Genomic DNA, 27784 nt, shown 5'->3' on the forward strand with positions numbered 1-27784 from the left:
TAATAATGTGATATTTGGATGTGTAATTGTTTGTCACTTAATTTAATTATATTAATTTCCTGTAAGCCACTTGCCAAGTGCACTGGTAATTCTTACTCTCCGCATCCCACCGCATCTTGTTGCTACCATTGCTTATCAACGGTTCAATTTGAATGCAATAAAAAGCTGCAACAGTCACAAACAATATCAATGCTATTTTTTTTTTTTTTTTCCTTTTTTTCAATCGTTCGATTATTGGTTTAATAAGTAGCAAAGCAATGGCTACTTTTATGTTAAGCAACGGCAAGTTTTTATAAAAAGCAACGGCTACTTTTATGAAATAAATTGTTGTTTTCATAATCTCATCCAAATTTTAATTTTTTTTACTTGAAATGTTTATAATAAAAAAAAACTAATATAACATAAATATACATTAACCAAAAAAAAAAAAAATTTCACAATAAAAAAATTTAACACGTAAATTATAGCATGAAAAATATAGAACCTTCATTGTGAGAAATATTCCACTAGAGCTCTAAATGAGGCAATATCCACCGTTTTTAGAGCATTTAGAACCAACTATTGAACTTGCCCTAACGAGTATAAAATTGAAGTAAACAAACACAACACACAACACATATTGGGGATCACCTTTACAATGGGATTTGCTGTAACAATTTTGTACAAATATTTCACAAGTCCCCTCTCTCCTTTTGTTAGATTATTCATATATACAACAAATGAAGAAAAGAAGTTTGCTAGGCGACTAAGGGCTTGTTTGAGAGTGATTCTGGATAGGCCAACAAGCACTTTTATGGAGAATCACTTCTCTAAATAATCATTTTAAGAAAGAAAAAGAAATCCCAAGACTTAAAAGAAAAAGGAAAAAAAAGAAATAACTTGCTATCTAAAGGCCTATATGAGAGTTCAAATAGTATAATGTTTGTACCATATCTGACCCTCCACTCGTACAACGACACGTGGATCTTATAAACTCGCCCAAGTACCCAAGGCCTCGGACAATCGGCATCGGCCACCGATGGCATTGTCTCAAAGCTGCGAACAGCCATTACGAGCCCAACTCGTCTACAATCGGCATCCCTTACCGATTGTAGAGAATCAACCTCGAAGTACCCGCCCAAAATATCTAAAGACTCGTGTCGACCTCAGGAGGCCCTCCCACGAGTCCCACATCGAAAATGAGCACTAAGAGCATACTAAATGCCCTCTATAAATAGGCCCCTCCACTACAATACAGGGGTAAGACTTTTCAGCTTGACTTTTATACTTCTATATGGTCAACAGCAAGAGCTCTTAAAACAACAAACTTACTTCGGCATCGAAGGGTCTTAGGTTGGTTCCACACCGGTTCCATAGACCTTACGAGTCTCGACTTCTTTCTATTCAGGATCAGCATCCAAGGACAGGAAGAATCGGCATTCAACATTCAATCGATCTCTCGATCATCCATCTCTTGTAAGTTGCACTCATCTCCATCTATTCAGTTTTTAGTGCCAACATATAATATTATTATTTTTGGTTACAGAACAAAAAAAGAACAAGTTAAAAATAAAACCATTTATGCGCATTACCTAGCTTCGATCGCGAACCTTCGTCACAAATGAAACAAGTACATTCACAAACCAATATTTTCTAGGAGTGGAAGTCACTCGATCTAAACATGGCATATTTCTTTCACAAAGGAAGTATGTCATTGACCTGCTAGCAGATACTGGGATTCTTGAATGTAAACCAGCTGATACACCTATTATTGAGAATCATAAACTTGAGGTTTATGTGGATTAGGTCCCAACTAACGAAGAAAGATACCAAAGGTTGGTTGGGAGATTGATCTATTTATCACTGACACACCATGATATTGCCTATGCAGTAAGCGTTGCTAGCCAATTTATGCATTCACCCAGTGAGGATTATATGGCTGCTGTGATGCGTATTCTAAGTTACTTAAAATCTGCTCCTGGGTAGGGTTTATTATTTAAGAAAAATGGTCACTTGGATCTAGAAGGTTACACTAACACAGATTCTGCAAGGAATATTACACATAGACTTTCTACATCATGTTACTTCACCTTTGTTGATGGTAACCTAGTTACGTGTCGTAGCATGAAGCAAAATGTTGTATCTCGGTCCTCTACAGAGTCTGAGTACAGAGGGATTGCCGAAGGGATTTGTGAAATACTATGGTTGAGGTGGTTACTTGCTGCAATTGGGTTTAGACCAGATGCTGCTACAAAGCTCCACGGTGATAGTCAGTTTGCATTTGAATTGCTAACAATCCAGCGCAATATGATCGAACTAAGCGTGTAGAAGTTGATCAACATTTCATTAAGGAGAAGCTGGAGCATAAGTTAATTTCTATACCTTTTGTGCCTTATTCAAAGCAACTTACAGATATGTTGACCTATACCGTGTCAAAACGCCGATTTGAAGACTCATTTGACAAGTTGGGCATTACCAATATCTATGCACCAACTTGATGGGGAGAGTATTGGCGTGAGTCAAAGTCAACTTTCCTATTAGGAGAATTTGTATTTTATTGTAATTATTTAATTTGAGTAGAATTATGAGATTTTGTATATATTTCCCTAATTACTTTTGAGCGAGACATCCATAGCAAATATGGCAAAGGGAGTCTTAGGAGCACATAAGAGTTGGCTAGATTGGTGGAGGTGTGACAACGCGGATGCTAGAAGGGGGGAGGTTTGGTTTCTTGTTTCTTTAGGATTTTTTCAACATTTTTGACATGGAATGGGTCTATATTAAAAGACCCTTACTTGTATATCCGTATACATCATGGTTTAGAAACATGGGAGCATTTTTGCTCACAACTTTAACTCAAGGTGTACCCTCACCACCCTTCTCAACATTTGACACGTGTCTATTAACATAACCAAGGTTGTATAAATACAAAGTAAAGAGTTAACTATGATTATGTCAAGGAACACGTGTCAAGTGTTGAGAAATGTGGTGATATACACCTTGGGTTAAAGTGGTGAGCAAAAATATGCCCTAGAAACATAGCTCACCACCCGGACCCTAACCAAATGGTTTGTAGATGTCAATGTCATTCAAGTCTTATCATGTCAGAAATCTTTCTTAAGACACATAACAGAATCTTCACCATTTAGGAGTCTTTGACATCATCATTAAACGTGACAAAGTAGGGTATATATCAATACTTTATATTTTACCAAAGAAGGGAAAATTTCAAAATAGTAGTTACCTTAAAAAGGAATAAATCACACTGATTGGATTATCATAGGTAATAATCATCAACCTCATAAAGGGAAAGAAGAATTGTTTTGATGAATTATTCTGGTCAAAAGCTGGGTGGAAATCTGTTAAAGCTCGATCGGGCACGTGTAGCTAGCTAGCTGCGTGCGACCAAATCTTCTGGTTATCTTCCAGATATCCTGCAAACAGGTATAGTAATACTAAGCTCAATACCAATTTTGTGTCTCTCTCTCTCTCCAAACGTACGTACCAGAGACAGAAAGAGGAAAGAAAACAGCACCAAATAGGGAGAAGCAAAAACTGGGTAATCTTTTTGACCAAAAAAAACAAACTGGTAATCTCTCGACTACCGATGAATCCTTTTCGTTTCAGCGAGAAAGTGTAGCTTTAATTTTCCAGATAAATTGTTTTTATATATATAGTTGTGTAGCAACATGCATGCTAGGCCTGCATATTAAAATTGAAATTTGAATATTAATATTAATATAGGGATCAAACAAGTACATGAAAGCAAACTTGTCTTTTTCTTCTTTTAGTAGCGCAGGCCGGCCGAGAGACAAAGATCTCTCTTGGGGTTTCCTGAGACAACTATAGCTAGTAATAGCTTTATTTTTTTTTATTTTTTATTTTTAAAAGAAGAGAAGTGTCTTGTTCTATTTCTTCCCTTGTTGATGTCTGTATGTATATTTATGTACTATGTATGTATGTTTGTTGGCATATTAATAATTAATGTTGTTGCTTTTGGCAGCACAAATAGTAGTAGAAGAAAAGAAAGAAGAGTGATATCTTCAATGGAAGTGAAAGGTGCATTTGGATTAGGAGGTGAAGTGAGGCGACTTCAAATTATCTACTTCCTCAGTCATCGAATGGGTCGCGTAGATCATCCCCATCTCATTCGAGTCCTCCATCTTACCCGCAACGGCGTCTATCTGCGAGGTAGCGATCAACATCTGTCGTATATATATGCCTCTTCCTTTGTTCAAGTATTTGATACTGTACTTTGTAATATTTGAGATGATGTATGCCTGATGATTAATGAATTACTCAATCAATTCATGATGATGGTTAGTATTGTTGTTGTTTGTCTCTAATTATGATTAAAAAGACGTTAAGAGGTGGCTTTCGGATTTGCGAGGAAAGGACATGCCAGAGGCCTTCGCTTGGTCTTACAAGAGGTATTGCTTCATCGAACTTGGGACATTTTCCAACCTTGAAAAAGAGAAATACATGCCATTTTGATGAGACCGCCATGAGCTAGTTAGTTACAATGATTTAATTTTCATTTTCATGGTAAGCCATTAAAATAAGTGAATATGGAATGGCAGGAGGTACAAGACGGGTTATGTTTGGCAAGACTTGCTTGACGACGACCTCATCACACCAATCTCTGACAATGAATATGTCCTCAAGGGATCCGAGATCATCAATTCCGCTTTTGGTAATCAATTTGATTGATTTCCATTAATTATCAAAACCATTTATATCGACCCTGTATATAAGGTTAAATTGTTAATTTCCACTAATTTCGTATATATTCATATTCGGAATCATTTTTGGTCAACTTATGATGACCACTGACTGTAACAGATAGTCCTCCGAAATCATATGCCGAAACGGGAAGTTGCTTGTTCAAAGAGCAGCCCGTTAAGGATGAGGTTCAGCCACCTACTCTTTCTAAACAAGAGGCCTTTCATTTACACAAACAGTCCAAGAATGATATAGATATCCAAACAAAAGTATCCTCTGAAATCAGCGACGAATCACCTCATGTGGGCTCAGAGAGGTCTAATTTGACCAATGAATTTGATGCAATGAAACCCCAAGGAGATGAGAAATACTCAGCTGACACACTCAACCCCAACTCCAACTATCAACAGAGCAACAAGTCAGAAAACTCTTCTTTCTATTCCAAGTTTTTATTGAAGAAGAAGAAGAACAACAAGTACAAGGACAAAGAAATGGCTCCATCTTCATTTTCTTCTTCCTCCTCTTGTTCGCATTCATCGTCTCATCAATCACCAGCCGCACATGGTTGTAAGAGCAATTCAAAAGGCATGTTCCGCAATTTGATCACTTGTGGTGCTGTGGACACAAATGACGCCATATTAGTCATGTTGAATCGGGCCAATAAAACAACAACTTCCGACAAGTCTACCAGATGGAGCAGCCAAGACATTATCAAGGCTGATCGTATTTGTAAAGCAGATCACAAGAGCAGGGGTGGGTCTGCTGGAGTTTTTGGGACTTGTTGGAATTCGCAGGAGCAGCCGCAGCAAGCCCAAAAGCATACTAGTACTGCTACTAGGTGCGTACGTGTATGTCAATTAAATTCTTGATAAAAGAAGAATCATTTCAAAATTAATCAATACGTGCACAACACAAAGGGTAAGTATATATAGGGTTCTTTCTACATTACAATATATTTGATAATGATGACTGAAGATTATTAATACATATGCATGTATGCATGTATTGGCTAAGGCTTGCTTGTGTTTGGATTTGATGCTGCAGGAATAGCTTCGATGGAGAAAAGGGTTCAAACAAGCGGCAAAAGGAGCCCGAGTTTAGTAGCCAAAAAGTGGCTTCCGCAGCTTACAGGCCTGTCGGTGGGCCGCATTGCTCGTAAGTGACTATGGTAACTTTTCCCTCTTCTTCTTGACTCACTTTTTGATACTTTTATTTAAGAGAGAGAGAGAGGAAGAGAGAGAGATGTGCCTATTGCTATTTCCGTAGGTAGGTTGATATCATAACCAAAGGGTATTGCGTTCTTTGACTAATGACCATCCAATTATAGGCATGTCGCCCGTGGTTGTAAATTGGACGGGCTGGATGGGTTGCTCGACCAAACTGAATTTAGTACCAGATATTAAATCTGGCTAGGTCTTACAACCTCACCTCACCAGATAGGAAACGAAATGACAATTGTTTGTGTACTAAACCCCTTGACATTTTCATGATCAACTAAAGTGTAATGTGTTGTGTGTGTGTGTGTGTGTGAGAGAGAGAGAGAGAGAGAGAGAGAGATCCTAAGTAATGGTGGACCGGCTCAGTGCAAAGTGTGACACTTGTCAATTAGAGTTTTGCTTCTAACCCACTCGGAATCTCTCAGGTCTCGCAAGATTCAGTTCGGTCTAGTCTAATTGGCTTATTATAAAGTACACCTTTTTCTCTCTCTTTTTTTTTTCCTGTTGTATAACTATATACAGGTTCCCCTGAGACAATCCTCAAGTCAAATGCACAAATTTATAAAGTATAAGCAGCATGTGTGACCATATCAAACTCGCAAAAGATAAAGAAAAAAAACAATGACCGTTAGCATTGCATTCATAAAGCTAGAACTGCAAAACCGATCAAATTGGCTAAAATTTGAATGACTTAATGCAGGCAGTGCAGGAAACAGTTTAAGCCAGAGAAATTGCACTCACACATGAAATCGTGCAGAGGAAAGAAAGCTCTAAACAAGACTGCTGCAGCTTCTGTGGACAAGATACCTCAAATGGGATCAGCGACTTCAACTTCTGAGCAATCGTCTGCCGCCTATTTTCTTGACCAGCTCAATATGCACAGTACGGACTGATCACTTGTTTTCAAACATACGGTTCCTCAGCCAGGATGAAAGGAAGGGGCTTTTCTTTCTTTTCTTTTCTTCTTTTACTTTTTTTTTCTCTTATGTAAATTGAAATACCGTAGCACATTTGCACTGGCTGATAAAGGCAAAAGGAAAATATTACTTACATTTTTCCCATTCCAACTTTGTTTAACATTCTTCCAAGTTAAGGGAACAATCCAGGATAATATTGTTTTCTGTGCACCATCACAAGGCAGACTGGTCCAGAAGTGTGTTGCGAGAGAGGGAGAGAGAGAGAGAGAGAGAGAGAGAGACCCTCTAATATTGTTTTCTGTTCACCATCCCTGAACTTGTTGAAGTTAAGAATGAGATTGTCAATATAAAACAGAGAAACACATTGTATCCTGGGAGGGATGTGAACCCCTGCCATATGCTGTTACACCCTGAACTATATACTAATTTCTACCTGAACTTGAATGAGTAGTGGTAATAAAGAATGTATTTGGAAGTGACATTTCTGTTCATCCTAGAGGCACATATCTATCTAGTTACTTGAGAAAACGGATTCAACATGTTCCAGTACAAACTGATATAACTTCTTCCTCAAGTCCGTTATTCTCTTATCTACTGGAATCCCACCCTTGACTAAGTCATCCAACCATAGATTCACCTTTTTAAGCTGCCCCAGCAAACATGTAATCTCAGAGCTTCCTTCCTCTTTGTTCAATCTGAACCCCACATTTAAGGAATCCTCCAAGTACTTTAAGAACCATTGACAAGAAACTAAGAGTAGTTTTTCTATTAAACTTGCTGTCTCTTTTAATCTCCTTTCCTTGGGGCAATCTTCCATCCCAGTGCTCCTTTTCTTCACAGCTGGAATACGTCGTGGAGGATTTTGTTTATTTTGGGGTGAGCAATTTTCCAAGTTAAATTCCACTGCAGTATTCTCTATGACAATGTAATGATATTTCTCACAATTTGGAATTTCACCATTGCCTTGTGCTCTGAACAAACTGAATTTGGAAAGATTTGCTCCTAACGCAGCTTCCACCCATGAAGTGGCATTCTTACCAGTGGAACTTTTACACGCATGTGACACCCAACCCTGTAGGCCACCAGAACTGCTTGATTTCACATCTGGGTGGCCTGTGTTGAGCAAGGAGTCTACAACCTCTGCTGCTCTCACCATATTCTGATGGAGCTCCAAAAATTTATCAACCAGTGGTCCTGCAGAAACTTTGTGAGAGGACTCACTGAGTTCTGCAAACATGCTGGAAAAGGAAACTTAATCATCATTTCTTCACATGCAAGAGTAAGGGAATACATACTGTTGCTCGAATTAATTTAGAGCAGGCTAAGAAAACCCAATCAAACATTTAGAAGTTTCCTGTTTCATGCCAATACATTTTGTCATTAAACAGTTGCTAACTTGGACATACTGAGTGAAAAAAAAAATTGAAACTAAGCTCAAGTTTTTGCTGTAAGATGAAATTGCACCGCAGTGGAAGGCTCAGCAACTGCATACACAAGTGGAATCTTGTGTGCAACCCACTGTAGCATCACAACTGTCCTACTCCAAACTGCCTACATTCTACAACAGCATAAGTTTACCCCGACCCAAACAGTCACCACAGCACTTAGTATTTTCAAATTTCTGTTTTTTTTCTTAATTATGCATTTCACTAATCCAGAATAAGGTCTATGAACGTGATCGGTTCCCATCCTGCGTATCTATATTTCTATTCTGATGTTCAAATCATATGAAGAAAACAATTTGCAATACCATTTACTCCCATACTAAATCCACATAAGAGTAAAAGAACTGTGTTGATTAGCACTTCTAACATTAATATTTGCACCAACCATAAAAAAATTTAACCACAGCAAGCATAGGTCTGTAGAACATAAAATGCATACCACATGCAATGAATGACACCCTCAGCAGCTGATGCTTCTTCTAGTGCACGTACAGCACCAGAAAATGCAACGTTCCTATGACAAATAGCTCCCTGAAATGGTTAAGAACAATAAGCACAGAAAATAATGAAAAGCATCACATTATAACAGAAGCCTAAAACAATATGAACTTGGAATTGATTGCAAACCTTTCCAAGATCACTAATGATAGATGGGAGAGCATTCCAAGAAATTTTTTGATCGGACCAAGTTTTGAAACTTAGGGGCACCCTAATAAGATGGTTCGAAAGAGCTCCCTCAGGCAAGGACTTCAATTCTTTCTTGGAAGACTTATTCGTTGGTTTTGGTGAAATGGTCTCATTTTTATTTTTCAGTGGTGAAACGCTCATACTTGGATACTTAAGATGTGAATCGTTCTTAGTAAAAAGCTTCTTATCAGAAACCACCTGCAACAACATCTGGTCCTCAGCTTCATGAAATGAGAAAAAGAGCAAAACAAGAAGAAAACTATTTATTGAAGTGATCTAGAAAGTGACTAAAAATAAAATTTCATAAGCATTTAAAATTCGTTATGCTTCAAATAATTAAATTCAGTTATGCATTTCATCAATTAAAGAGAAAATTGACACTTGTAAAGTTGCATAAGACAATTTAGTACACTACAAATTCAAATTGAAGGGGTTCTTTCAAATCACCAATCCAAAGATGGCATAGATCTTTCAAGTTCAGGTAGAAATTAGCATATAGTTCAGGCTCTAACAGCATATGCCAGGGGTTCATATCCCATTTATCCTGGAAGGGATGTGAACCCCTGGCATATGCATTAACATACAAAAGGAATTCGACCTCGAAGTCTTAAGATTCATATTTGTGCCTTCCTTCTTTTGAAATTTTCATCTTTTTACCGATTAACATGAATATTTTGGTGCAAATGTGGAGACAGCCACCATTCAGTAATCAAACTCCAAGAACGGTGGTTCGAAAGCAGGGTGCAGAGGAGAAACAGTATTTCTCAAGAGATGGGATGGTGGTTGAATCTAAAATGAGTAAAGATGGGCTTAGGTGATATAATTAATATAATTTTACATCGGATACAGGTTGAACATAACTAGCGCAGGGCAAGGCAAAGAAAGGAAATTAAAAGAAGAAGAAAAAAACTTGGTTTAGCCACAAAAGGGGGCACACATTGAAATTTAAAAGCAAGCCGTAGAAGGCATTCATAAATACAAAGTGTACTGAGACAGAGTAAGAGAATTTTAGCGCATGACTCAAGTGGAGATTTGTTGAAAACAGAAAAACCATGCAGATGAAACAATTAGAAAAATGCAGAAAAAGTTGTGAGTCAGCAATGAAGGGAAGCATTCATATAGTATATAATATATATATATATATATATATATATATATATATATATAGAGAGAGAGAGAGAGAGAGAGAGAACAAACAGCGGGAGAGAGTAGTGCAGGAATGGAAGAAAGCTGCTTAGACTGAGATTTGAAATGCGACGTAGAAGTAGTAGTCCGTGCATCCCACGCCTTCCTGGCCGAATCCAAACTCAGCCTCCTTGATGAGTCCACCACCGCCAACCTATTGCTGCTTGCCTTTTCATTATCAGTGGTCTGTGGACTGAGTGTGGACTTGGACTTGGGCTTTGGCTTGGCCTTGTTATTGCCCTCTCTCGTGTTAGCATTAGAGGGTTTTGTTTTTGTACAAGTCGCTGCAACAGGTGGTCTCGCGGTGGAGAGCAAATGAATGGGATTGGGATTGCCAAGGCAGAGAGGGGGTGAGGGCGAGAGAGCCCTCTTGCTCTTGGGGATGGGCTTCAACCCGCGAAGGACCGGCACAGGGGAGGCCGAATCCAGCTGAGTCACGTACACCAACTGCCCCAGCTGAATCTTGTCGCTGTATATTAAATCCAGGTCGTCGTCGTCGTTGTCTGTGATGGACACGTAGGCCGAATGCAGTGAGTCAGACAGCTTCAAGAAGAAGCCTCTGGGTCTACTCTTCCAGTTCCAGGCATTGTCTTCGTCTCCCGGCCAGGGCACGATCTCGATGACTTGCAGCACCGCCGACCGGTGCTCTCCGGTCACCTTAACGTCCTTGTTGCCCACATTGTCCAGGAGCTTCGATAGCACGCCAGGCGTTAGGGATGCCATTGCTCCTCTGCCACTTTGATGGATCAGTGTTTCAGTAGAATAGAACTAGTACGTACCTGGCCTCCTGCTCTACTTCAAGTTCAACCTTGCTGAGTCCAAAGTCCAGAGTCACTATGACTGGTGTTGTGCAAAACAGACCTGACAGTGACAGGCTGATAGATATGCTTCATAGTCTGATAATAGGTTGATACTAGACTAGACTAGAAAGTAGAGTATTGGACAAGTCGCTCTCTGTCTGTCGAATCTCAATGAAGCCATTGGGGAGGCTGCTTTTTCTTCGTTTTCTGCAACATTTCTGACACGTGTCAAACGGACGTCTACTTTGCTAGAGATTTGTACTCTCGCACGCAGCTTTTTAGGTTTATCCCGCATAACTAATATATTTGAAAATTGAGATTGTTTTAGGTGTCTCGTACTCGTTGTCACGGGAGATGAGAGCAAGCACTCTACTGCTTTACTTGTTAGACCAACGGATTTCTAGGAGTAATAGCTCTTGAACTTGTGTCCGGTTTTTGCTCTTTTGAATTCGAAATTGGTTGTTGTAGTTCTTCAATTCCACCTTCGTCAGCACCCAAATGATCATTTTACCCTTTGATTTGACGAGAAATATGACAGATTATAACGAAATGATCAACTGTGAGAGAGAAAGTGAAGTTGAGTATTACCAAAGCCAATATTTGAGTTGGAGAACCCTAGCAAATAACGATTATTGTGCTCAACCACCCCATTTTGCTGAGGTGTATAAGGACATGACCGTTGCTGTTCAATGACATGGGCCATGAAAAATGTTGTAGATTACGGTTGACATATTCATCGCCATTGTCAGAATGGAGAATCAAACATTTTGGCAGTAAATTGGGTCTCCACCAATCTGTTTTTGAACTGTTGAAATACTAAACACACCTCCCATTAAGATTTAAGGAGGGAAATGCAAGTCATAATGGTGCAATCATCTATAAATGTAACAAACTATAAAGCCCCAACATGAGTAGGAACTTTAGCAAGACCTCGAACATCGGAATGGATAAGAGTAAAAGGAACTCCACTTCTATGCATACTTGTCACCTTTGTCATTCTTCTTTCCGGATGACTTGTGACTGTCGGACTTGTCACTTGACTTGCCACTCTCCTTTAGCTTGTTGTCTCCCCCACCAAATTCATTGTTGCCTTTCTTTCCTTTGAACTTGGAGTCGCTTTGATCGTTCTTCTTAAACTCGACAAGAGACTCAGCTGCAGCAATTGCCTCTAACAAGGTTGACATAGTCTTTCACGCTCCCCGTTTGCTTCAGCCATCTCAACTTCTCCTGCCTCATACTTGGCATTCTTTGGATAGAAATTCAACATAATGTGCTTCTTAAATTCATCCCAAGTCTCAAGTTTAAATGTACCTTGGTCAATCTTCATGGATCGATGACGCCACCACATGAGAGCATTGTCGGTGAGAAACAACGTCGTTGTAGAGATTTTGGACTCGTCATCTTCCCTCTTATGAAATACCTTTCGATATTCCATAGGAAAGTGTCTAGCTCCTTCGCCTCCCTCTTCCTATTAAAGGATTTGGACTTGAAAGTATATAACACCTTGGGTTCCTGCACTCGGCAATGAGCCTTGTTCAAGATAGCTTCTCGTCATAAAGCCCAATCTCCCTTCACATCTTTCACTTCATTGCCGAGTGCAGTGAGTTCCGCCATGAAGTGGTCCAGTTTGGTTTGGACATCCAACTTATTAGTGTCCAGCATGGAGTTTAGGGCTCCCTAAAATTGGCCTTGAAGTTCTTCAACCATGCCTTCAAAGGTTGCTTTCGTGAGGACATCCTTATCGAGTCTTTGATCGAAGTCACAAACAATAGTCTCCATCCTTGAAGGCCATTTCTCCATTGCTACTACTACATCTCTAAATCGATCATTCTTTGATTTGCCCCCATGCTCAACTTGTAAAGCATTGAGTAGTAATACAAGCAAATATTCTCCAAAACTCTCTTGAGTGTTCTTATCATTCTAGCTCTTGTTCTTGTGTTCTTTCCTGGTTCGATTTTATTTTTCAAGAAGGAAGGCTAACTTAGCTTGTTCGAGAGGCGATCAAGTCTAAGGCCTCACAAAAGGAAGACTTCAATCAGTCATCTTGTGACAGTTGGTATCAGAGCTTTACGATATCGAACAAGCTAAGTAAGCTTTCCTTCATGTAAAATAAGATCGAACCAAGCAAGAACACAAGAACAAGAGCTAGAACGATAAGAAACCTCAAGAGAGTTCAGAAGAATATTTGCTTATATTGCTACTCAATGCTTTACAAGTTGAGGGGTGAGGATACCAAATAAGGCACCCTCATTATATAGAAATCCTAGCTCACCTGCTACCCAAAATTGAGGGCTAGGATCAAAACAATCTAACGGTTCGGAATCATTGCTATCTACTACAGATATACATTGAATCTATACATGTGGACTAAGTTAAGGGATCTAGAATGATCCATCCGATGGGCAGGGCCTTGAGCTTCTCTTGTTGGGCTTGACTTTCACAAATGGATCTTCTAGGTTGGCCCAATAGTTGGTGGGTTGAACCTCCAACATGTGGGTCGTGACACTGGGCAGGAATGGACTCACTTATCCAGGCCAGTCCAAAGGCAAGAATGACCTAGGCTACTGCATGGGGGCGTTGATGTAATACCCCGAAAAATTTAAGGTGGATTTTCATATTTTAGTGAAAATGTTATAATGGTGGAGGATGATTATGGGTATTTTATCAAGAGATTTTGGATTGAGATTATTAAATTAAGTATGTTTAATTTGAAGTTGGACAAAAATGACCAAAACACCCCTATGTGTGATAGATTACCAAAATACCCTTGTAGGCAAAGAAAAGAAAAAAAGAGAAGGAGGCAACGTGTAGGCCAAGCAATTCTTCTCTCCTTCATTCTTCCCCCCTTCCCACTTACTTTGTCTTCAAAAATCTGATTTTGGGATGAGTTGTAAACCTATAGTGAGTGAGTCACCTAGTCTAGCCTAAGATTCTTTCTCATCCTCTTCTTCCCATTCATTGTATTATCACCCACACTTCTAAATGGATGACTCACCTATTCTAATTAAGGCTTTTCAATCATAAATTCACTCTTATCTTCATCATTCATTGTATCATCCTTTCTTCCTCATTCACTTATCTTCATTCTCATTTTTCTTTTGTTCCTCTTCAAAATCCAAAATTCGTCACTTTCTTGAAGCTGCTGAGAACTCATATTTCGGAAGCTCAAATGAGAAAACTTCCTTCATAAAAGTTGTTCATTTCCATGATTCCTATAACATACTCAAATTTCAGCTCAATCCGACTAGTATAGGCTCTGAAACGTTGGTATGATCACAATAAGTTTACCATTTCCTGATTTCACAGCAGTATGCTCGGTTTCAGTTGGTTTCTGTGATTTCCTGTACTCAAATGACTTTGGTTCCTTCCTCAAAGTTGTTTGAAATGCTGTCTATTATAACATATCAAAATTTCAGATTGATTGGGCTTCTATAGCCACCTTGGGAACGTTTAGAGTGGAACTTGTTTATCATCTTCAACCTTGGTTCCTTTCCTCGTTTTCAGTCCAAAACACTCATATCAAAAGCTCAAACCACTATGGTTTCTTCATGATAGTTACTCCAAATTATCCCCTTTATAACATATCCAAAGATCATCCAAAAGTAACCATTATAACTCTCTAAAAATTGGTATGAACAAAACTTGTTCAATTGATTATGTTGAATCTCTTGTTATAGATGTGTACTTTCTCTCTCTCAAATGGCTTGTTCCTTATCATTCAATTGCTCCAATTAGCCACTAGCATCTCAAGTAAATGATTCTTTGAAAGCTTGAAGCTCTTCTTTTTATTGTCTCCTTGAGTACTAATTTTTAACCCAAGTTTTTGGTTGGAATGCCTCAAGTATATATATATATATCTTTCAAAGGGTGTTTTTGTGAAGTACTAGATTATTTCGATGTGATTTTTGTTCCAATTTCATTTTGGGATTTTGGTACATCAAAATGAATATCTCAAGGGTTATTTCAAAGTTGGTTTTGTGCCATTTGAATTTAAATTGATTTTTTGTGAAATTTCAAAGTAGAGACTATCCTGCTGGAATTGTTTTGATTCTGCTGCATACCTTGTTTTGAAGTAAGTGTTTGAAGACTTCCTAAACTTGGATTTTCATGAAATTTTAGTATGTTTTACTTTCTCGTATTTTCTTCAGATCTGGAAAGTTTTATCTAGTTTGGTTGTAAATTGTAATTTTGGTGATTTTCCAAAATAAAGTGTACAAACCTGAAAAAAAAAAAAAAAAAAAAAAACATTATGCAGCCTAGTCTGTTTTGGTTTCTATTTTGACATGCTTCCTTACCCCTAATTTTTATCAAATTTTGACATCTTTAATGTCTCTATGTCTAGTTGTGATCTGGAAAGTTTTACATTATTTTGATTTAAACTCAATATTTAGTGAATTTTCAAAGTTAACATGTTCCAACCCAAATGTTTAGCAAAACTGAAATTTTAGTTTTAAATTGATGTTTTTAAACTTTCTTTATGAGTCTAGAGCCGAACCACCTGATTTTAAACATCCCAAAGAGTAGAACTATTATAGGAGGGGAATAGATTAGTTTTTCCTTAACGCTTGGTTCTATGCTTGCTTGGATGTGAGGTTAAGGGAGTAACAATCGGGTCAAACAACTTGTTAAGTGTATTTTGGGGTTTTAGGTCTACGTGCGCTAGTAGGACACTCAACTTTGTTTCCTTATTTCCAATGAATTTTAATCAGTAAATTATCTTAACTAGGTGTTCTACTCTGCGTACTTTCGAGGACGAAACTGCACAAGGTTAAGCTAGCTGGACTTGAGGTAGGGTTTCCTGATTTCCCGATGATTGGGCTATATCACTTTTAATCTTGGTGCTTATATATAGTATTATAAATATGAATATTATTGTTGCTTTGCTCGATGAATATTATTTGATGTTATGTGAACATTATTATTGATGTTTTTCCGTGAATATTATTTAATGTTATGTAAATAGTATTATTGATGTTTTTCCATGGATATTATTTGATGTTTTGTGAATATTATTATTCATGTGATTAAGCCTGATATATTATTGTTATTATCTGTGGCATTATTCAGCAGCAATAAATGATGTTTGTGCTGCATTACATATGCATCATAAAGACAGTGGTGTTTGGAGTGTGTGTGTGTTGTTTGAGATATATCTAAGGGGTGGGAGAAGGCTTTAGATATATCTTAATAAAATGTGGAGTATATTCAAGTGACGGAAGCAGAGCTTGAATATATTGGGGTGATGGGAGCAGGGCCTCTAATGATAAGTGAAAGTTGAGAAATTCGTAAACAAAAGAAAAATGGGTTAAGGGACGGATGGGAGCTAGTTCATATTTTAGGGTATTCGGAGCCACAGTGGTAAAACGTATGGTATGGGACATGCAGGCTTGCTGCCCTAGGATATGAATTAGTGGGATTAGAAGGGAGTGAGTTCATAGCATCACCGCATATGCAAACTTATTTATCTGGTATGATTGCATAATTGGTATATCTTGTGTTGTTTGATGCATGACACTTTGATTAACAGTGATAGCTGACTTTGAGGGGTTTGAGGGTACTCTACTGGGCATTAGAATGCTCATACCCTAATAGATTGTGCAGGATTCAAAGAATTCAAGACGAAGTTTGAGGAAGCGGGTTTCAACCAAGCTGCTAGGATTTTGTTGTTGATTTGTGTAATTAATCTTTGTAAGTAGTCAACCGTTTGTTCAAGATCTTAGTGTGTAGTTAATTACAAGCTACTGCGACTCTAATTTTGTAATGTTAAGTGAATTTGTATTTTTGTGGCTCTATTTCTCATCATATCATGGTTGTAGGATTTTATTCTTATGACTATGGTATGACTCACGCCATGATTCGGTAATATTCTTTATTTTCGAATCGGGTCGTGACAGTTGACGTCTACAACTAATTTAAATACCAAGAATAAATAATATAAATAAATAAATAAAAACCATATTTTTTTTCTATAAATACCTAGATGTGTTCTTCATTTCCCACACCAAAAATTCATACAAATTCCTCTCCTCGTATCTCATATGAATAGTGCTTGCCTTTACTTGCCATGGCAATAGTTGGGAAAGCAAAATTAAAAAGGGTAGGGCAGTCACTATTCATGTAAATAGTGTCTACCCTTGCCCTTGCCCTTTTCCATGGCACAATGGGTGAAAGTGCTCTAATCTAATGCAACAGTTCTTTATTTAATTTAACCAAGCCACATAATAAAATTACTACTTTGGTATTTCCAAATAGCCTCAAAATACAAAAACATATATATAAACAAAGAAAGCCATTGCATTAATCTGTTTCTTACAAATCAAAGAATCCATGGGTGAAGCATTGGCTGGTGAGGTGTGAAGAAGAAGCTACAGTGGGTGAAGAAGAAGAATTCAATAATATCTAATGAGGACTAGCCTCTCCGTACGCTCTTCCACGCTTGCGAGGGGCTTTTTCTTTAAAAATTTAAATTTATTTTATAATTAAAAAAGATAATGGGTAGTTGTGTTCCATAAAAATAGAATCCATTGTATGATTTTTCTTTTAATTTTAATTTTAATTTTTTTAATATGAAAAAGTGTGAAACCATATTATCCTTATTTAATTAATAATTTCAATTCTTAATGTTTGAATTAACCAATTGCATTTTCTGATATTTTGAATGTTTTACCATTCAGTGCCTTTTGATTTATATATATAGATGAAGGGACATAACAGTGATGGAAGAAGAAACATGTTATAATATTTAGTTTTAAAAAAAAAAAAAAAATTGGAGATGACATTGTTATTTAAAGGTTAACACTGTCAAGTTTTAGTTAATTGGTTTTAAATTATGATGCACAAGATTGATCACATTTGCTAACTACCTTATATGGCAGCTGACGTGGTCATGCCATGTCATTTAATGAATATTGCCTTGTAGATTTTATTTTTCTTTCTTTCTTTTTTTAATAATTATTAAAAACAGAAATTAAGAGTGAAATGAAAAATTAAAAAACCCTAAGCGTCCCTGGACTCTTCGTCTCCAATGCTTTCTTCTTCCTCCATCAAATCTACCCATCCTCATCCTCAATTGTTGTTGAGTTTTGAATTTTTTTCAATAAAAATGAAATAAAAGAACCCTAACGTTTGTAGCCTCACGTCATTCTCTACTCTGTCTCTCTCATGCCCTCCCTTCCTCCTCCAAATCTATCCATCCTCATCCTCCATTAGGAAAAACAACTTGAAGAATGGAGAGGTTTTCTTGTCAATTAATCTCCAAAACCTCTCACAAAGAGGTTGAAGGTTGAGGTACATATTCAATTTTTAGTGTAGTTAATTCTTTTCACAATGGAACAATAATTGAGGATGGGAATGGGTCGATTTGATGGAGGAATGGAGTGCAGGAGAAGAAATATAGAGACGCAGGGTTTTTTAATTTCTTTTTTATTGAGAAAACTCCAAATCTCAGCAACAATGGAGGAAAGGGGTGGGTAGATTTGATGGAGGAAGAAGGGAGCAGTGGAGACAATTCTAGGGACCTTTTTTTAAAAAGTTTTAAAATTTCACTTTTGATTTCTGTTTTTAATAATTATTAAAAAGAGGAAATAAATAAAAATAAAATCTACATGGCAATATTTATTAATTGACATGACATGATCACATTAGCTGCCACATAAAGTTGTCAGCAAATGTGATCAATTTTGAGTGTCTAAATAGCATTACTCATAAATTATATGACACGTGTCAAAAATTTAAGAAATGGACAGCGAAGGCATAGAGAGAAAAAGGGAGACGATATGAACTCATAGTGTAGTGGTTTGGAGTAATTGCTACCCCATAACCCAAAGCAACACAATTATCTTCTTTATTCTTATCCTTCCTTCATACTATTTTCTACATTTTCTTCCTTCAATACGATAATGAGGAAGGCAAAACAGATGTTATTAGATTATGATGCAACAATCTCATCTAAAAGTTAAAGTTGCCAAAAGTTAATGAATGCGGAGTTGACATATCCGATGAAATATTTGAGTAAGAATATATTTACAGTGCTTGTGAATTAAGGGGATAAAACAACCGTTTACCTTCTTTTTTTCTTAAAGAAAATTGAAACGTTGTTGCATATATAATGGGAATTTTCCATTAAAATATTAAATACAGCCATCTATATCACCAGATATCAGTATTTATCAGTTGTCATGTTATCTGTGCTGCAACTGAAAATTGAATGTAAGATCCTCTACTTGTGTTCTGGTGATTGTATTCTACTTGTGTTTTGGTGATTGTATCCTGCTTGCGTCCTAAATCTAAATGGCATCTCGTTCTTCTCAAACGGATGACCTGAAAGCATGAAAGTCACCTACCTAACCTGAGAAAAGAAAAAGGTGGCTAAGAAAAATACAAGCAGAGAGACTGACTGATCAAATCTAGAAAGGTGCCCTCTAGCTCAAATGAAGGATATAAACAAATAAATAATGAATGCATTTGGTGCGACTTCGCATCAAATTTTCTCAAGAATCAATTCCCCGCTGAAATATTTAGCATGAGTTTACTTTTAAAGGGGGAATGTAAGGTTTATTCCACCAGTTACAAGAGAAGAGACCTGCAGACAGGACAGGAGACATTTCACCTTCTGAGAAGAGATGCCTGTAAACTACTCATCAATTGCTCCATCGCTAAGCAATCTCCTAGAAGTTAGAACCACCACATGTTTCTTAGAATTTATGATATCATGTCATATATTCCCCGCAGAGAACGGAACACTGCGGTGCACTCCCCTTAATTAAAACAAAGCAGGGATTAATTGATGGGGAGTGAATGCAACATCAACAAACGCTGTTATGATATTAGCATGTCAAAGAGGACTAGAAAGTCATTTCATTATAGTGTCCCAGTCCCAGATGCCAATCGAACTACTAGTGGAGAAATCATCCCTGCTCTTGAGAGCTTTCTGGATGGCAATGGAGGAGATCAGAGTTCTCCCTCAAAATCGAGAGTTGAAGATGGTGATCAAGACAATGATAATCATAAAAGCTTTAAGCAGCTGATCGATGGGGATGAAAAAACAAAGCTGATCATCAAGTCGGGTGACCAAGGGAGCAGAGCAAGAAGTTCACTAGGCCAACACTTCACTGACGAAGAGAAGCACCTTCAACTGGTCAAGAAGCAGCAAAAAGCAGTGGGTTTACAAGGAGTGAAGCTGAAAAAATTGGTGAGTCGTTGCGCCAAAGTTTTTAGACATTTGGTCAAAGCCGAGAGCGATCCAACCCTAAGAGAACCCAGGCAGGCTGTTCTTCGCTTAACTATGTAAAGCAATAATCTTTAGTTGCTGTCAGCTGAAATATTTTCCGGAGGCTGGTCATCTTCTGATTACAAATGCAACATTAGTTTTGACCGTGGTCAAGACCTACATATTTGAGTCCTCTTTCAAATCTTTACTGAAATGCTTTGTCTTCTCTTCTACATGTGTTCTATATATGTAATGTTGCGCAATTAAGAGGTTATTCTTTTCAGTTTTGTGTAGTCAGAAATACTTAGTATTAATCGATTCACATGCCTAAATAATCGGCAAAACCGTAGGCTGTAGGTGATATAAGGCCATCTCTGAACGTTCCTTGCAATAACACAAACAAATGAATGTTTGGTGAAATAATTATATACAGAACTTCCTGCAGTCATGCCAGCAGTGTATTCAATAAAAGAATACAACCAAGTGAAGAATAGCACGGCTTTGTGCACATGATCAATTGCTGAAAAATTCAGCTTCTCCTAAAGCACTGCAAAGCTAATTTCGGTCAAGCATCTTTTTGAACACATCATAGAACTTTGTGTCAAATTTGCTTTCTCATAGACGCTATACCAATAGAGGCTCCATTAAAGGTTTACGGCGAGCAGGTTGGAGTTCCATGGTGTAAGTAACTATCACAGAGATGAGTGAACAAAATGCCGGAACAAAACCCAAACCGAATCTTGTGACTGAGAAGTAGACATCATTTGAATGGTTTTCCTGTATGACTCGTGTACCTGCATGTAAAAAAATTAAACTATTGGCATACTAGAAGTCATCACTTTTCATTCCCGAGTTTTGGCAACCATGATTTAAGAAGTACATAAAACAACTCTACAATGTCTAACTTAATTAGGCCTAAAGACCCCGCATATGTGCGCCTCAATGCTATTCGACTAGTAATGAAATCACTCATTATATATGTTAAATTTAATTTTGTCAAGTTTCGATTTGGGACTTCACATTCTTCAACAATGTGCACCCCATTAAGTAATGATTGGATCTATTTCCATGTACCCCTACGTTGATTTAAAGCTTAACCATCCGAAACATAGACTTCAAAATGCAATTTTTTATCTGAAAGGGAGATCCCACTACCCAAACTCTTTAAACCTGATGAACTAAGAACCGCATAACAATTTTATAGATCCAGTTCAACAAAAGTAAGAAAAAAGGCAAATAACCAATCATGTATCTTCCTAAATGCACACATATATTATTCAATAGAAACAGATGAGCATAAATACATATTTAATATAGCTAATGATCCACAAAACTGTAACTTACTTTGATATGACTGAAGCACAAATAAGGCAAGCCCACAAGAGATTTTGTCCATGAAGCTTAATGATCCACATACAAATGCGCAGCCATTGAGATCTCTGTCGATTAGAACACTTTGCATACTTACTCCAGTCACCTGTTACATCTGAATTTATAAGCAACTACTACATTAATGGATTAAAAATGGCAGTATGTTTTCAAACCACTAGGAGTTCCATCAATAAAAGCTCTAGTTTTCTCTAATCTCGAGCTTCATACTCGGAAATAGCTAAACGTAGAGTGAGAAATTTCAATCCCTAAAGGTCATTTCAAAGCAATCTACAGTGTTCTTACAGAGTTCTGAGCTGTCTCATGTTTTCAAATCCGTAGTACCACTTAAATCAACGGAGTAAACATCTATCATCTTTTACATTGTTGACAAAATATCAGCTGGCAGGCATATGATATGGTCCAGCTTTCTAAGGGCAGTGTGCTCCTGTCCTTTAATATTTGTTTCAAGTATTAATGTTAACATACTTCATATTTCTTGTCTTGAACCAATTGAAACCCTAATCCCAAAGAACCAAACCACTTAAATTCAATTGAGTTCAAAATCATGACAATGCTTCATTATCTTCCTTCCAAAATGCAACCAATACAAAATGCACTTCAAAATTTCATGAAGCGAAGATGAAAGCACCAAATTTGACATTATACCATCATTAGTGCGTTTGCTATGCCAATAGATACGGATATAATGTACATGAAAGCACTCATGCTTCCAGGTAAAAACAGGATCCCTGCCCCACAAAATATCCAAACAATGGCTCCAGCAGAATAGCAGGCCTTCAAGCATTGGCCAGTCCACGAGATCTCCTATAATATGAATACTTAATGGTTAGATATCAACACAACAAAGTACTTATGAATAAGAATTTCAACAAAAAAACTGAGTTTCATGGGGACCTGTAGTATTATAGATACGAGGAAGCTGCTAATGTAGATCATTGCAGGAACCTATTCCCATCAATAACAAAAGATAAATCAGTCTTGCATTCTTCAAAAATTAAATAATCTCTAACATCAGAAGAAATATAATGACAATAGTTTTGTGATAGTACCAGAGCTTTAGCTGATTGTGCCATCTGCAGATCATCTATAACATAGAATGCAAGATATGCCTGAACAAAATAAAGCCATCTAGATATAAGAACTGCAAAGGTTGAGACCAAAACCTGGCAATAACTTCTATTATGCGGGGATAATATTGCAAAAATGGTTTCCTAGGGAAGTCACTATCATAAGGGAGTTCTCAACTTGGATGCTCAGTAGGGACTATCAGCTGTCCCTTTCTTACTAGATACAGTAAAAATTGAGTTATTTCTTTTCATGAAGAAAAACAAGCATCACAAAGAGGGAGGAAAAAAAAGTCCTGACCTGTGAAACATTGACCACTAGTCTGGTAAGCACATAAACAAGAGCAACCTGATAATACAGAACTCTCCTGAACCAGTATGTCCATGAAATCCTTAAATGATTATTTCCTTGTAAGCTTACTTTTAATCTGAACGTGTAATAAACTTGATTAGTACAATCAACTATCAGCAGTTGGATAGTTACAACTTACAAGATTTTAAGGATTATTACAGAAAAAATATGCTTCACTTTTTAGAAACAGACACAGTAACATTTGAAATCTGAGAACAAACCACTCATGTGGATGCATGCCTAAAGGCTAACAACATAAAGAATACTAATGACGGACTTTCTGATAAAGATAGGGAAAGAACAGAGGAGAAAATTGAGTAAATAGAGAGCAAAGCAGTTGATGAATCAGCAACAGCCAACACTTAAACCAAGAATAGGAAGAAAGTCTTGCTGCTTCTGGACCTGTGACCTGTAAGACGCTAGAATGGTTTTTTGAGAACTCAGTGAGAGTGAAAATCAGGGAGCAATCTAGTGCTATTTTGTTGGGTCTCAACAACAGGGGGCCTGGGAATCAGAAACAGGTAAGCCGATAATGCTCAAATCAGGAAGAAATAGGTGTTGACAGAAGAGCATTTGCTCAAATCCCCACACGGGTGCAGGGGGCAGGGGGGCTGATAGAAATGTGCTTTTTGTAAAATAAATACAAATATTCTTCTTGCAGCCCGCATGAAAAATGCTTCTTAAAATATGATAATGATAAATAAAAATCTGTATTTGGTGAACATTATGAATCAAAAGTGAAAAAGAAAAATCAGCAAACCTTGGCTCTTTGGTTCCGAGATGAAATATACCCACAAAGCAGCATCCTATGAAGATTGACAAATATGCAATCCACCGGTACTGCTCATTTGTGATAGTGACGTGATGGACATGCTTGAAGAGAAGCCCTTAATAGGTAGATCACAAATGCTTAGAAAATGATAATACCTGATTTTCAATGTCCGCATGTGTGCTTGCTATAGTGACACCAAAGACTATAAAAGCAACTGCATACAGGCTGAGGTTGGCAACCTTCAAAAGATTTAAAATTTTTCAATAAACACAAACACAAAAAAAAAACATGGAGCTGATTAATCAATTCAAAAATTCAAAGGGAAACTAACCATAGTAAAAGCATTTCTACAGCTAGCTAAGATCACTCTGCTTGTTGAATTCAGTGTAATGCAATTCAACATAGACCTGCAATAGAACAGTTATTTTTCATAAGTGTTTAGATATTCCAAAGCCCAAAATAACATGCCTTTTCATTTTTTTTTCCCTTAAAATGAGGGGGTGGGGGGAGCAGGCTCACTAATGCTCCAAGCTTATTGCATTTCACAAAATAGCTCTGTTCACTCAATGTAATAATCAGTCTTAAAACGAATGAACGACAAACATGAATCGAGATAAAAAATACAGAACTACATAGCAAACTGAAAATGGCAACGCTGCCATTTCAAGTTCCAATTTGTTAGAAAAACAAAAACAGGATCTGTGTAGGTCATTTCAATTATAACAGAGGATGAAGATGTTTTGTTCTTCAACAACACTAGGTTCACCATCTTATCAAATGGTGGTACACTTATAAACTTTTACTGTAAACTTTGAGGAAGTACTTACATGTGTGAAACCTGAGTAGCTGCCCAACCCACATTAAATATAGCAGCAAACATACTGTAACCAACAGTTCGCAATGTTGATGAAGAGGTACCAAAAATTTTACAAGGCATGCAACCACCAAAAACGGAAGAAAAAGAAATAGCAACCAAAACAGAGCCTGCACCATGCCACAATTTGAAATGTCCAAACCTGTCTATCTATCAAGTTAAAAATAGAAACAGAATATTATTGCCCAGAAAAAGAGGTGGTTGCAATTGCCAAAACTGAAAAGGAAATAAACAAATTTCACAATAATTAATTGGTATGTTTTTTTTTCTTCTGGCCTGGTATGATTTCAATAATTTGGGAAATAGAATGGGTGGATCGGATCACAAAGGCCTTGTCATTCTACTCTTGCATCTGCAGCAAGAACAGAGATCAATGAAGTCTTGACTAGATTCTGAACAAATTTTCCTGTCTTCTCATGTGGTTATATAACACTGTCCAAAAATCATCTCGATTCAATAGTCTCTATATCTCCCCCAATCAAAAAGGACATGATCCTTGAACATATAATAACCATTTCTAATACCCCCAGCTTGCCCAGAAATACATATGGACTCGAACAACAAATAAAAAAGCTGCTCGATGCTATAATTTCCTATTCCATTATCATGATAGAAGCAAAAGCACAAAATTTAGGCCATGTAAAATGACTGGCCAAGAAAAAATCCATGTGAAGTGCAGCCAAAAATTACAGAAGAGTAGAAGTTAAATGTACAGAGACCAATGGGGTGTTAGTTGGACTGGTCAAGGCCTTTGGTGTGCTCCCAAGTGGTCTTGGGTTCAAGATCCCATGGTACTTGTATGTGTGTGAGTTTCCCCCCCTCCCCCTCCCCCTTCCTAAATTTGGGCAAAAAAAAAAATGCACAGAGAGAACAACATTTTACAAGTAATGGTAAAACTAAGTGCTTTATTGAAGAATAGTGAAAAATGGATAGGAACGAGTGTCAGAATGTATGCAAAGAAGCAATGGGCCAGATAAGAAATATCAGTTTGTACGCTGCACAATAACTCATCATGCATGTAGGATATAATTTATAAACAAGATACCAGTTCGCCAGCAAATATGGTTGCAAATCCATCAGCTATTTGACCAGATAGCATAACCGTAGCAGCATCCCTAGATAGAAATTAGAAAAATATATAACAGTTATACAATAGAAACAGAAAATGCAACTTAAAGAGACATATCTGTAGAGCTCGATGATACAAAATGCTGAAACTATAAGATGATAATACAATAATGTTGAGAATAGCAAATCCCACAATGGGAGTTCTAAGCCTTGCATCATAGTCCCATTTGTCAATTGGTTTTTGGTTTGGATGCTCTAACTATAACACGTGCTTCACGTCACCCTATATAATTGATCCATGTGCTTAGTTATTTTCAGCCACACGTGAGCGGGCATGTTGAGAATATAAAGTCCCGTGTTGGGGAATTTTAAGTCTTGCATCCAAATTTAGATGGTCTTTGTGTGATAATGAGATAGTGTTCCCGGAAAAAGTTAGCCTAAATCATCCTGACAAGCTTATCTGTATTCTCTTCTATCTGACAATTGTAGACAAACCCTCAACAGGGGCTAATCACCTTCATTTCTGCGACCTGATTATATATATTTTTTCATACATACAAATCTAGTCCTACTTTTCCTACCACAGAAACCAACATTTGGTGTACAGTGAATAAAATTTTCTTCGTACTCTGCATTAAAATGGGCTATCTGTAGCATAATGTGTTTCTAGTACTTGAAAGTTTCACTGACATCCAAGCTCATTCACCATAATCTGTCTGTATGTATGTATTACAACGTAAGCAAGAGTGCTCATGTCAATGTGTGTGCACAAACACATACATACAAACTAAGTGAGATCACTGATATTTACCTTGGGGACAGTCCAATATCTGTCAGAAACAATAAGAGATATGTAAACCAACAGGAAGCAGTAATGTCATTGAGCATATGCCCCACGCCATAATAAGTGACAGTACATCTTCCAAGAGGCTTGGTGAATGAATCATCATCTTCAGTGGAATCAGCCATAAGGGCAGTTTCAAACTAAAGGAAACCTGCAAAGCATGTTTTATTAAGCTTCTGAGAGGAAACTCTAGTTGGAATTGCAAAACTGCATTCTATTGAAATTTTGCGTTCTCATCTTTTTATCCAGGTTAAGTAAACCATACTGTAACTAGCTTTCTTTAATTGTTCACTTCTCGGCAAAATATGGTCTTAAAAATCTCTCAACAAATTCATTGAATTGGTCCTTGTTTTACCAGCACAAGAAATTAAAATTTTGGTAAATTGATCTGATATATTTCCCCATTGGCCTCGAAAGAAAAAGAGAGATAGAAGGAACTCTGAGGAACAAATAACATGAAGATAAATAAACATGACATCGAACAATAAAAACAATTGAAAGAAAATTATGTTACTAAGCCAACAATTGAATAACTAATGAACCAGGAGCTTCATCATCTTATGAATTAATAGGCTCTATAAAAGGTAAAGTAAAAGTGTTGGATCAGAAAAGAAAAAGTGGAGCAGATACTAAAGACAGAGCAAGCAAGTAAAAGAAGAAGAAAAAAGAAATTGCAATTGCAATTGCATATGCAGAAAGAAGAACACGCAAGTAGAAAACCGACGACAAATGCTGCGGGCATGGAAAACCAAAGCTTAAAATATCAGAAAGATACTTGTAATAAATGGAAGGGAACGATGGATACCTATCAAGTGTGGTTGCTGACACGGGTGGTTACTGCTCAGGAACAGGAAAGAGCATAGGAGACCCGCCAAAAAACAAAAAGAAAAAACTGATCAAAACATATGGCAAAAGGCAATTCCCGGTGGGTACAAATTTATAGTCTTCTTGTGTTATCTTTGTAGACAGAATAAGGTTCTCTATTTTGGTCTTTTTTTTCTTTTCTTAACGAAGCTCTCTCTCTTTGTCATTGTCTTCAGAGTGTTCCGTCATCAAGCCCATAACTGATCTTAGAAATTTAAAGCGCTAGAATTGAAAAGTTTTAAAAGACAGTATTGTCCCCTCTGACAAATGCCTATAAACAAAAGAGTTGGACTTATTGAAGCGAGCACAAGATAAGAAAAATGGAAAAAAAGTGAAGTGGATGTGTTGAATGCCTCACATCTCGTATATGCCTAATCTACTGTCGAAAGGGTCC

General features: G+C 37.3%; 4 protein-coding genes and 1 long non-coding RNA gene across 6 annotated transcripts; 3 read left to right on the forward strand and 2 right to left on the reverse strand.

The window, feature by feature from the left end:
• Positions 1 to 3911: 3911 nt before the first annotated feature.
• On the forward strand, positions 3912 to 6816 carry LOC110760725 (UPSTREAM OF FLC protein (DUF966)). Its single transcript, XM_021963037.2, has 6 exons — positions 3912 to 4170; positions 4340 to 4409; positions 4560 to 4672; positions 4822 to 5539; positions 5746 to 5856; positions 6619 to 6816. Exons 1-6 carry the CDS (start codon positions 3924 to 3926, stop codon positions 6809 to 6811), a joined length of 1452 nt encoding a protein of 483 aa, XP_021818729.2. The 5' UTR covers positions 3912 to 3923; the 3' UTR covers positions 6812 to 6816.
• Positions 6817 to 7180: 364 nt separating this feature from the next.
• LOC110760724 (elongation factor 1-delta, putative (DUF936)) lies at positions 7181 to 11032 on the reverse strand. The gene is made up of 4 exons (XM_088247923.1): positions 10165 to 11032; positions 8908 to 9165; positions 8720 to 8811; positions 7181 to 8073 (listed from the first exon to the last, which is right to left on the reverse strand). Exons 1-4 carry the CDS (start codon positions 10873 to 10875, stop codon positions 7347 to 7349), a joined length of 1788 nt encoding a protein of 595 aa, XP_088104049.1. The 5' UTR covers positions 10876 to 11032; the 3' UTR covers positions 7181 to 7346.
• Positions 11033 to 13966: 2934 nt separating this feature from the next.
• LOC148296176 (uncharacterized) lies at positions 13967 to 16870 on the forward strand. The gene is made up of 3 exons (XR_015833597.1): positions 13967 to 14581; positions 15679 to 15740; positions 16545 to 16870. It is a non-coding gene; the product is annotated as an uncharacterized LOC148296176 (long non-coding RNA).
• Positions 16871 to 19537: 2667 nt separating this feature from the next.
• On the forward strand, positions 19538 to 20443 carry LOC110760733 (uncharacterized). Its single transcript, XM_021963044.2, has one exon. The coding sequence runs from the start codon at positions 19738 to 19740 to the stop codon at positions 20239 to 20241; it is 504 nt and encodes a 167-aa protein (XP_021818736.1). The 5' UTR covers positions 19538 to 19737; the 3' UTR covers positions 20242 to 20443.
• Positions 20444 to 20518: 75 nt separating this feature from the next.
• LOC110760732 (uncharacterized) lies at positions 20519 to 27623 on the reverse strand. 2 transcript variants are annotated; one of them, XM_088249472.1, is made up of 13 exons: positions 27332 to 27623; positions 26494 to 26677; positions 25660 to 25729; positions 24568 to 24764; positions 24072 to 24147; positions 23896 to 23979; positions 23729 to 23808; positions 22918 to 23044; positions 22602 to 22661; positions 22447 to 22497; positions 22198 to 22356; positions 21505 to 21637; positions 20519 to 20954 (listed from the first exon to the last, which is right to left on the reverse strand). In XM_088249472.1, exons 2-13 carry the CDS (start codon positions 26649 to 26651, stop codon positions 20785 to 20787), a joined length of 1365 nt encoding a protein of 454 aa, XP_088105598.1. In that variant the 5' UTR covers positions 26652 to 26677; positions 27332 to 27623; the 3' UTR covers positions 20519 to 20784. The 2 variants fall into 2 exon arrangements, with proteins under 2 accessions (XP_088105598.1, XP_021818735.1); XM_021963043.2 differs by lacking the exon at positions 27332 to 27623 and having other exon boundaries at positions 26494 to 27280.
• Between the last annotated feature and the right edge of the window lie 161 nt (positions 27624 to 27784).

The sequence above is a fragment of the Prunus avium genome, chromosome 2 (genome assembly GCF_965620075.1).
Source record: "Prunus avium chromosome 2, drPruAviu1.hap1.1, whole genome shotgun sequence".
Lineage (NCBI taxonomy): Eukaryota > Viridiplantae > Streptophyta > Magnoliopsida > Rosales > Rosaceae > Prunus > Prunus avium.